This window comes from Pteropus alecto, unplaced genomic scaffold (genome assembly GCF_000325575.1).
Source record: "Pteropus alecto unplaced genomic scaffold, ASM32557v1 scaffold103, whole genome shotgun sequence".
Lineage (NCBI taxonomy): Eukaryota > Metazoa > Chordata > Mammalia > Chiroptera > Pteropodidae > Pteropus > Pteropus alecto.
The window spans coordinates 6,452,125-6,463,347 of record NW_006436288.1 but is presented as its reverse complement, the minus strand read 5'-3'; the positions used below and the strand labels follow the sequence as shown (position 1 = coordinate 6,463,347).

The 11,223-nt window shown below is 33.4% G+C and overlaps 1 protein-coding gene across 2 annotated transcripts in view; it reads right to left on the bottom strand.

Moving 5' to 3' along the window:
• SLCO1C1 (solute carrier organic anion transporter family member 1C1) overlaps nucleotides 1-11,223 on the bottom strand; it is a 43,034-nt gene that overhangs the window by 26,245 nt on the left and 5,566 nt on the right. The window contains exons 3-5 of one of the 2 annotated variants that reach the window (XM_006912666.2): nucleotides 8,106-8,238; nucleotides 3,502-3,626; nucleotides 177-323 (exon numbers count right to left, since the gene is read on the bottom strand). In XM_006912666.2, the coding sequence (XP_006912728.1) occupies nucleotides 177-323; nucleotides 3,502-3,626; nucleotides 8,106-8,238 (405 nt within the window). The remainder of the gene's footprint in view (nucleotides 1-176; nucleotides 324-3,501; nucleotides 3,627-8,105; nucleotides 8,239-11,223) is intronic. The other variant, XM_006912667.2, reaches the window with a different exon arrangement.

The window sequence follows — 11,223 nt, the reverse complement described above, 5'->3', positions numbered from 1 at the left end:
TTTCTAATTGAAGTTTCTTTATTATTCAAATCCCCAGTGTGAACTTCAGAAATGTGTGATATATTTAAAGGAGTTGGCTATGAAGTATAAAGCCTTCCACACTTTATTTAGTTCAGAACAAAGTTGAGATAACCAGGTCCCCTGCTTCACAAGAAGATGAAGAAGTTGAGCATTACCAATATAGAAAGCTGCATTGTCTTCACTGGCAAAATCATCAAGGTAAGCAATGCCTAGAGGCTGAATGGGAGTTTCTCCAATTCCACGAAGAAGGTTCCCCAGAAAAACATAAACCCACATGGAGGAGCTGGCATCAATGTCACATTCTTGAAAGGGAAGCAAACATGATTGAAATTAGATCACTATCAAAGTTAAATATTTATTCTGCATTTCTATAAGTTGTCCTCAAATTGGATTAGAATGCAGAAGTGAAATGTTGCAATAGATATAATTTGATAGTAATTTGAGCAAGACTGGGAAAAGTTTTGTAACTTCAATATTTTAGGTAGTATAAATTCCCAAGAGACATTGACCAAGAAACTCTATTCCTTCCTGTTCCTGTTCCCTTACTTACTATTTTCTCTCTTCTTTTTATTTTATACTTACACTAAGTTCTTAGAATTCCTACATTTCAATAACATTCAATATCCCATCTGGGAGAAAACATAAAATTTTAAACAAAAGTTTTTCTAGCCATAATCTTTAAGTTTTTCTATCTTTCGGAAGAAATTACTTGTAATTTTATTGCTGACCAAGTTTTATGTGGAATTCAAAATTTTATACATGGGTGATACTTCACCTTTGGGTAGCACTGCCTATAATTACAACCATTTAATAGCGAATAACCATATTTAGGGCTTGTATTTAGGAAACAAATTTATATAAAAATTTAAAATCCTATATGCTTCAGTAGTTTAACTCTTCCAACAAAAAGAACCTTTGACATTATTTTTAGAATGAAATTCAAAGCTAACGTTTTAAAAATGCTTTTTATAAGCCATGTCTTAATATGATCAGGTGAAGTCTGATAATTATTCCCATAACATCAACAACATATGCTTTGAAGAGTTTAGTCACTTGAGAATAAGGAATAGTATTAACAACCCCCAACAATCACCACTTATGAATATTCCCATTCTGCCAGGCACTGGGGTAAGTGGTTTGTAGGCATTTTTAAATTGAATTCTCCTAATAATCCTATGAAATAGCAATTATTTTCACCTATTAGTGAGCCTTAAGGTAATTTTTAAAGGAGAAGTCTAGGTTATGAAGAACTGGGTGAATACTTTCATGTGGATGTGGAACAGAAAAGACCACTGTGCAATCGTGTTGCTTCTTGTTTTGATTCTGCCCTTTCTAGAAGTGTAGCCAAGTGACTGTGAGTTTTTCACTTATCTTCTCTGGATTTCTATTCCACTTCCCGAAATATAATGTGAATTCCTTTTCCAAAAATTGATTCTAATGTCAATTCTAGCTCTAACATTTGTGTGACTCTAAGAACCTTGTCTGTGAGGAAGTCATAGATAAGTGTAGACACCTTAGATTTGTTCTTTCCAATATAGTAGCCAAAAGCCATACATGGCTATCGAAATTTAAATTAATTACAATTACACAAAATTAAAACTTCAGTTCCTCAGTCACACTAGCTATATTTCAAATACTTGATATGTGGCTAATAGTTACTGCTACTGTATTGAACAGGATTTCCATCAGCACAGAGAGTTCCTTTGGGCAGCTCTGTTCTAGGGTGTTTTGGGGGCAATGAGAGTGTGTGGGGAGTATTTTTAAGAAAGGTCCTATATTTACCCCACTGTCATCTTTCAAAAGTATTTTTAAGAAAGGTCCTATATTTACCCCACTATCAGCTTTGCATTCACTATGTCTAATGTCCACATATTTCTATTGCTTTAAAGGGAAGAAAAGGAGTGAGTTGTGAGCCTTACACTATGTACCTACCTAATAACATATCTCTTGACATTAAAAATACCTTCATTTCCTGCCTTTAAACCCATATTTCATTTTTTTTAACATTAAAGGTTTAAATATTTCCTAATTAGTTGTATTGTCATTTATATCACATCTCTTCCCAGATTTTCAAAAAGAAAAACAAAATATCTTCAATGACTGTACCTTTTCTACAGCTAAAAGTTCAAATACTTTAGCTCACTTCCTGCTTCTTTATGCAGATCTGAATTGAATTTATTATCCATTATATTTTTGTGTCCATTATGTCTTTCCCACTTTCTCTCCTCATATTTCTACATTTCTTTTAATCCTTTGGCACTTATCTTCATTCAAATAGCCAGACTTCTCGTGTTCATTGTCCATGAAAAAGATATCTCAAAAAAAGTGTTAATGAAGATACTAGAGGAGTGAAAAGGTTTTATGGTATAAATAAAAGATTTGGATGGATAGCAGGTACATAAAAGAAAGTCTTCCACACTCCCTTTACAGAAATTGATTCCCAGGCTAAAAGTAGAGAGTAAGATGGGGGTGGCAGGGAGGAAGTGTTGAGTATATTGATGCTGAAGGGCTGTGGAGAGAGGGGGTTTGAGGTGCTGCCTGTGCAGCATCTCAGAGTTGTGGCAAACACCTGTGGGTAGATCTGCGGACTCCATGAGAGAAAAGAAACTGGTAGCCAGGTAGAGCCCAGAGAGGTAGCAAGACCCCAAACATGAGATGGTTGTACAGTAGAGCTAAGTATTCCTGCCTTTGGCTACTCACAGGGTTTCCAATATCTAGTGTAACACAGAAGAGGTGACTCCCATGTTCCCAGGGGTGACTCATACATATCATTGCTGTGTCATTTGCATCAGCCACACAGAACACTACTATTCTACCAAAATTCTGTGACTCTGATCATGTGTGGAAAGAAGAATTATTTCTATGTTTCCAAGATTGTCACTTCTATATCAGAGAGAACTGTTGTGCTAAAAAGGACATGGACATGGACATATATATGACCAAACATTGTGGCCAAAAAGATTAGATATCTAAACTGACATGGCACCAATAACAACTCTCCCCTTTACTATCATGTAAGCTCCTTAGAATATAAGTAGCCTCTGGGAAAAAGGTAAAGGTTTGGCAGAAAGTGACTAAGATTAAATTTTTGCCATTCTGATGAAAAAGGGCTAAACACAGAAATTAAATTGACTTCATAGGAAAAATCTATTTCTTTCATATCTGAGCAATGGACTGAGATTTATATGTGCTAAACTAGTTTTACCCTGTTTTCACAGCCCACCTTATTTGCAACCACTGGAAGTTTTCCTCTGTCACCAGCAATTAATACTCCTGTCATTCCATAAGATTTGATTGTCTGTATATTTTTGTAGGATCTCATCATATATTGTTTTATATTCTAAAAATTTTTATGGCACTATAATATCTCAATTAAAGTAGATAGGATTTTGTCAGCAAAAATTTTTTTCATACTAAAGCAAATATAAAATTTTGTGAAAAACAAAAGCTTGCCTAGTCAATAAAGTAAAAACATCTTACCATTATTTATTTTGGACTGTGATTCTTCTATAACTGAGATTGGTAATTGATTGTTTGACTCCAGGAGACATGGAGAGATGCTAAGAGTGGAATTGGAGAAAGAAGAATACCTTTCATATCTGTACCTGTATAAAAAGAACATTTTCTTCACTATAGACTCATTCAGCATCATGCTAAAAACATTACATGTATACTACATGACTCATTAGGGTACTTAGTTTGGGTTCACAGCTATCTCTGAATCTAAATCACCAAGCCAAACCATCATTTAATAGCAGAGTTTTCTGAAGAGATAGCCGGAAGATCTGGTTCATAAGTATTATACCGTATCTGAACCAATTACACACTGTAGTGAAAAAAAACGAAAGAATTATTCATAGAAGAATGACCATAAGTCACCTACTTCTTTGGTGAAAAAATATCTAACACTTGAGAAAATCATGATTATATCTGGGTCAAAGAAAAAGCAATAATTTAACAACTATGGCCCTTGGCACACTGTATTTAGTTGTAAATTTATTAGAATAACTGCAATGTTGATTCTAGAGAACCGACGATGATGCATGGACTTTTTGAACCATTTATCCAAATGGCATCTTTCTTCTTTAGAGTTTATTAATCTGGCTCTAAATTATTTCTAATTCCCCCCTTCCTTCATTTTATAAGGTTACAATGGCAGCAAGATTGAAGAGCCAACACTGAATGGTAGGGCTGTGATAATCCTTCCTGCAGTTCCCTAGCACTACGTCCCCTCTCACGTTGTCCTTCATGAGCTAATTTCTCTGCCCCACTTGCACCCTTCAGAGAAGAGTTACCTGATAAGAGGACTTCACAACATCATCTTGAGTCTCATTTTATTCAGGCGCTATATGACGAAGAGGCTAGTAATCATAGTAATGTATTTGAAATGTTAATAGTAAAAACCTATTCATCATGGTAAGGAAAAGATGTATTGAGTTATGAAAATATTCAGGTTAAAAAATGGGTTACTTTTTATCAGTCTTGCATTTTGGTGGGTCCATGAATCTCATAACCTCATAAAAAAAGAAGAACATTTTTGATATATATGAGAATTTAAGGGAAGAGGTTCATAGTTTTTGTCACTTATATCACTTTAATGGTCCCCTGACCAAAATAGGTTAAGAACAATTTAATGAGGACAACTGGTTTTTAATTCTTAGCTAATAAGAGAACATTTAACATTGAAGTCATGCTAAATATAATTTTCTTTCTTTAATAATTTCCATATCTCTACAAAGCCTAGAGGCTCTTGAAAGGAGTGTTGAGAGTAATTATGCAATTTTTTGAAAATTATTAATTATTTGAGCATTCTCAATTCAATCTATCAAAAAATAACTATTGCAAGAATAATAATTATTTAGATTTTGAATAAGTGGAATTTTATGTAAGCGCCACCTTTGCCATTAATTCTTATATATGACATTCTAAAAAAATTAATTAACCTCTTCAAATTTCAACTTTCTTAGTTGTAAATGTGGGCTATAGATGTGCCTATTTAGGCTTTGTTGGATAAGGAAACAATGAAGTGATTGAATAGGGAGCCAGTGGTATAATGTCTTTAAGTCTTCTAGTCAGGGATTTCAGTTCTAACCCAGATTCAAACTCTGGCTGACACAATTTTGATTCAGATACATGAAATCCTACAGTAGTTGCAGAGGGTTATATTTCTATAGACACTATTCTAAATATTCTCCATGATTTCAAGTTGGCCCCATCAGAGTTATTTTTCCAAGTAGTAGTCAGAATGACCCTTTAAAAATATGTCAGGTCATGCCAGTCTGCTCAAAACTGTCCACTGGCTTCCTATTTCATTTCAAAGAGAACCTAAAATCCTAGCAATTATTTGCAACCTTAGTCCACAAGGTGTGGTGTGCAGACCATCAGCATCAGCTGAATCTCAAACCCCACTCCAGAGCTACTGAATCAGAATCTACATTTTACTAAGAGCCTTGGGTGATTCAAATGTGCAACGAAGTTTGAGAAACAATTTTGACATCTCCCATTTCCTTTTACACTACAGTTCACCCACACACTTGACTACCTTCTGTGGCAGGAACTGTGCATTCACTATTCATTTAACCTAGAATCTTTTTCCACAGACATCTGCATGGCTTTCCCCTTCAACTCTCAGTTATTCCCGAATGTCACCATGTCAGTGAACCACTCCCTGACAACCTTACTTTAAATTGCAACCCAAACACACATACCTCTTATGTGTCTTCACTGGGTTTTCTCTATGGTACGTGACATTATCTGGCAAACTATATCATTATTTATTTGTTAATTTGTCTCCTCATAAGATCCATAAAAAGAGAGATTTTTGTCTCTATCACCATTACCTCTAAAAATAATCAATATATATTTGTTAAATTCATGAATTAGATAAGCTAACACACATAAAGCTAAACACAGTCTGCTGGGGGCAGGCCCTGAATAACTGATATCTATGATTAAAATTTGTTGGACATCAAGGGTGTTTCTACTAGGCAAACAGAGCATAAGTAGTGTTTTAGAGAAGAAAAATTTTAGACAAGTATACAATTTGTGATTAACCTTGTGAAAGATTGAAAACAAGTTATTCTAATAATCTTCAGTAGACAGCAAATTTAATGAGGGAAAAAATTCTGTGTGTATTTTCATTTTATTTCATTTTTTTCTCACTGAAGTAACCCCATTACCTGACACAGTGTCAGACAATGGCAGACACTAAAAAATGAATGAACAAATATATCTTTCAGCATGTAAAAGGTAGTAGATAAGAATCTGTCTTTGTTCCTTTGGCATCCTTTGTCAGCACTAGTCTGGCTGCCTAGCTGACCTTCTCTTAGATATACCTCTCCTTCTGATTTTGTTGTATTAGTATTTTGTTTCTCATTAATTTAAAGTAAGAAAATTATTAATCTGAATGCAATACCTTCACAACAAACCATTGCTTGTCTCTGGTTAAAACCATATGGCTTAATTATCTAAGGAAGATACATATACAAAATTGGGGCGTAACTACTGGCTATGTCAGGAAAATTTTACCTGTGTCATCTCATTTAATATTTGCAACATTATCAGCTAGATATTATTTTTAGTAACTATAGTATTTATTTTTAAATATATAAACTGAGACCTTGTAAGATTAAATAATATGCCCAAAGTTATATAGGAGAGCTGCTGAGCCACTTCGCAATAAATTAAGTCAAGGGTCAAGGATTTATCTATCCTCTGCAATTACTTTCAAACTTTGAACTTTTTTAGTATTGGAACTCTCTTTCCCCCTGAGAAAACTGCTGCATGAAGGCACAATGACTAGAACAGAGCAGTGGCACAGCTATAGATGGAGCAAGAGTTAGGCGAATTGCAGGCCCACTTCCTCAGGTTTCTTTTGCCTCCTCCCATTGGCATTGACCACATATAACACCTTTGTAGAACCTCAGTAATCAAAGCAAACTTCTGCCCTGTGGAAAGGAGCCTCGGTAGGTGTACAAAGAGCAGGCAGAGGTTCCAAAGTCACAGATTCTTCTTTAAGTAAAAATGAGGTGGGTAAGGAAACCATCTAAATAGGTAGGAAAGATCTCACATAGAGGATTCTGTGTTCTACCTTTACAGATTGGCCACAGAGATCAAAATATGACTATATTTATATAAACAATCTGAGAATCCTTGGCCAGATCAGTTCAAAGTTTCTTCATCTCCAGCTCTAAAAAGTCATGATATAATGACCTAGAGTGGGCAATAATTAAAGCATTCTTTGATATATAATTTTGAAAAATATTCTCTTGCTTCAAAACCTCTTGGTAGTCACTTCTTAGGGTTGGCAATAGGTAATCACAGAGAAGGGAAGCAACATGGATATGCGTGAAGTAATCAGAATACCTGTTTTAAGATTCCAGTTCTAAAATTATAAGACATCTAACCTTAAGAAGTTACCAGACTTTCTAGTCATGGTCTTTAGCTCTAAACTAAAAAAAGAGAAACTATGTTCTCCTACCCTACAGGTTACTGTAAGGGTGAAATGATATAAAGGCAAAAATCTCTGGAACTAACTAAAGTATTAACAAAAGTACTAACAAAAGTACCAAAAGTAGACTCACGGTTAAAGGATACTGATATCCAACTTTTACTGAAGAAGTTTTATGAAATAGTTTTTTAACATTGAATATTTATTTGAGTTGATATATCCCTAAGTCAGTGATCTGCCAGTCACGTGTACCATAATCCAGCATCTTGTCTACAGCATTTATTCATTACACATTTGATACTCATTTGACATTTACTATGTACTATATTAATTTATTTTTGCTTATATATTTTGCCTCCATAGCTAAATTAAAGCATTTGAATGAAGACATATTAGTGAAAATATCCCTTTAATTTTGTTGACTTCAATACATATTATTATGATGTGTATTATAATAATGCAGATTATTGTAAGTAAATTATAAGTGTTCTGAAATTTTGCCCAAAGAGGATGTAATAAAAATAAGATACAAACCATGGGCTATTTCCTTAAGTTTAAATAATTAACTGTAATCATAAAAAAGGGAGAAATGCAGTTGGTTAAAGTGAGAAAAAGATGATTGCTTTAGACTTACTGTTTCATGAAGAACTGAGGCATCGCAATGAGCAATGTTCCCACACCCATGATGAGGCACCCTGCTCCAATTATTTTTGGCCTGTGAAGTCTGGCTCCAAAGTAGCTAACAAGTGTTATAACTAAGAGATTCCCTTTGGGGGAAAGAATAATATGTTTATAAGTTAGAGAACTTAGAAAAAGTTATCAGCATCCCTAAATGAATATAACTAAATAAATGAATGTCTATAGCAAGTCTGCCATATTTTGTTTTGACTAAACTGTTTTCCCACCATTATTCCCATCATTTGACTTTTTTTTCATTAATCTGAGATGACTATTGAAATTGTCCTCATATTCATTAATTCAACCATCTCATTCAATTGTCAAAATACTTTAATTACCAACCCTTTTACCTCGTTTTCATCCACTCTAATTATTTGTCCTTTTAAAGTGTTTTATCAGTAAATCGAATGGTAGAAGACTTCCTTTAGTTGCTCTTTTAAATTGTGTTTGTTGATTCTGAAGAAAACTTTATTATTGTTTATTTATTAAAGTTTTCTATCAAAATTTCTAAAAGTATCTCATTTGCTCTTAAAACATACATATTATATTCTTGTTTTAGCTGATATCCCCTATAGAAAAAGTAAAACAAATAAAACTGTATTTCACTTTAAATGAAATGAAATTATGAAACTCATATTTACATAAATATTTTAAAATTTGTTTATATACTTTTTAGAAAAATGTAAGCCTCAAAATAGAAATAAAAGTTATTTTACATAAACACATCAATTATATAACCTTAATGTGTACTATTATAAGTACAAATTTTATGAAATACAAAATCTCCATAAATATACCCATCTGTCTCTTAAAAAAATAATTAAGGAACATTTTTGAAGGTAGAAATTATGCTTTCTAAAATGTCTCTAAAGAAGCATGTGATAAATTACTTTTAATTGATAATAGTGATAACTGACCAAACATGCTTTAAGGAAGATGTTCTCATGCTTTCCTGTGCACAAAAATTCCTGGAAGGGGGTAATGAGGAAAATTGAAACATTAAAAATGCAGAATCTTGGCAGCTCCCAACAGTTTCTGATTCTATGGATGTGGGGGCAGGCCAAGAAATCTGCATATTTAATACTAGCTCAAATGTGTTGATGGAAATGGCTCCTGGAACATACTTTGATAAACACTGTTTAGGGGCTTAAGTTTTAGTTATTTTCATTTAGAATATTTTCATTTAGAATATTTTCATTTAGAATATTTAGTTTTTAAGAGCTGCAGTGCTAGGCAGAGCAAGACTTTAGTAATTCTACTGCAATTGATTGTGATGGCTGATGGGTGACCTTGCATTAAAGTTCTCAGTGTTTCCAATTTTCTAGCAGGAGCGTGTTTCCTAACATCTGTAAGCAATTATCTAACTTACTACTGTTTATTCACTTTGCCAGCTTTAGTCAAGTGCAAAAGGAGCAGCAATTTTTATAGCATATTTAATTTATTGAGGACGATAATAATAGTGAGAAAAGTAGATTGCATAGTGGCTCCAGGCTTTTTGACTCCAGGAAGAATTAACCTTCTATTAATTTTCATATTTAAGAAAAATCGAGTGTAATATTTCTCATTTGACATTTAAATATTCAGAAGAAATGTTGTATTACATTATATTGATAATTATGTGTATATTTTTATTAATGTGTCACAGTAAGTCAACCAAAATAAAATGAAAGTTGATTTACAGTTTATAAATAATATGTCTCCCTTCCCTTACCCTCTCCACCTCCCACACCACCACCACCTCACAATAAAGAACTCAATGTTTACAGGCTGTTTCTGTGTTACATTAGTGGGTACGTCAAATACTACATAATACCATTTCTGCATCTGTGGTATTTATACAATTTTTCCTTTACTTAGTATCCTTTCTGAGTTCTAAGTGATACACTTAGAAAATAAATAGTGATAAATGATCTTTAAAAATAGAATAGGATATCAAAATTCTTTTGCATCTACTATCACTAGCCTCTCAAAAAGACACCAGGTCCAGAGAGTTTGAAAAATGTTTTACTAAAATGTTACTAAACTTGCAAGTAACAAATTTTACCTTTCTCCCTCTCTCTAACCCCCCCACCACACGTGATATTTCAGATAACAGAAGGAAAATTACCCAGCTCATCTCATAATACCAATATGTCTTTGCAACCCAAACCGGTCAAAGATAATGAAAGAAAAGACCAACTACAGTTTATTCAGGAGTACAAAGTTACTATCAAAAAAAAAAAAAAACCTATGAATTAAAACTCTATATTAAATGATGAAAGGAAAATAATTCCATGATTATCTTAACAGATGTAGAAAAGCACTCAATATAATTAACCACTCATTTATAATAAGAAAAAAATCTGATTGTCTTCTAAGGTGTATCTATCAAAAACACACAGCAAACATATTGCTTAGTGGTAAAATTTTAAAGACATTTTTATTAAAGTCAGATATAAGAGAATGAGATGCCCATTGTCACTGTTTCTAATCACCATAATACTGAGGCCAGTGCAATAAGGCAAAAATAAGTATTAACTGATATAAGAATTCAAAAGAATAATATAAAAATGACTTATGTTTCATACAACTGACTGTCTATTCAGAAAACTCTACAGAAACTATAGACAATCAATTAAAATTGCCAGAAGTTCAACAAGGTTGCTGTATACAGATAACATTTAGAAATCAATATTGTACTTAGATGGTATAGCCTATTATACATCTAGGTTATATAGTATAGCCTATTGCTCCTAGGCTACAAATCTATACAGCATATTACTGTACTGAATATGCTAGGCAATTGTAACACAGTGGTAAGTATTTGTATCTCTAAACATGTCTAATCATAGGAAAGGTACAGTGAAAATACAGTGTAAAAGATGAAAATGATATAGGGCACTTACCAGAAATGGAGCTTGCAGACTAGAAGTTACTCTGGGTGAGTCAGTGAGTGGGTGGTTAGTGAATGTGAAGGCCCAGAACATCACTGTACACTGCTGTAGGCTTTATAAACACAGTCCCACAAGCCCTCTCCCTGCTTCCTTCTGACAGGATTAGAAATAGATGAAGTCAATGCTGCTTAGAGAAGGAAT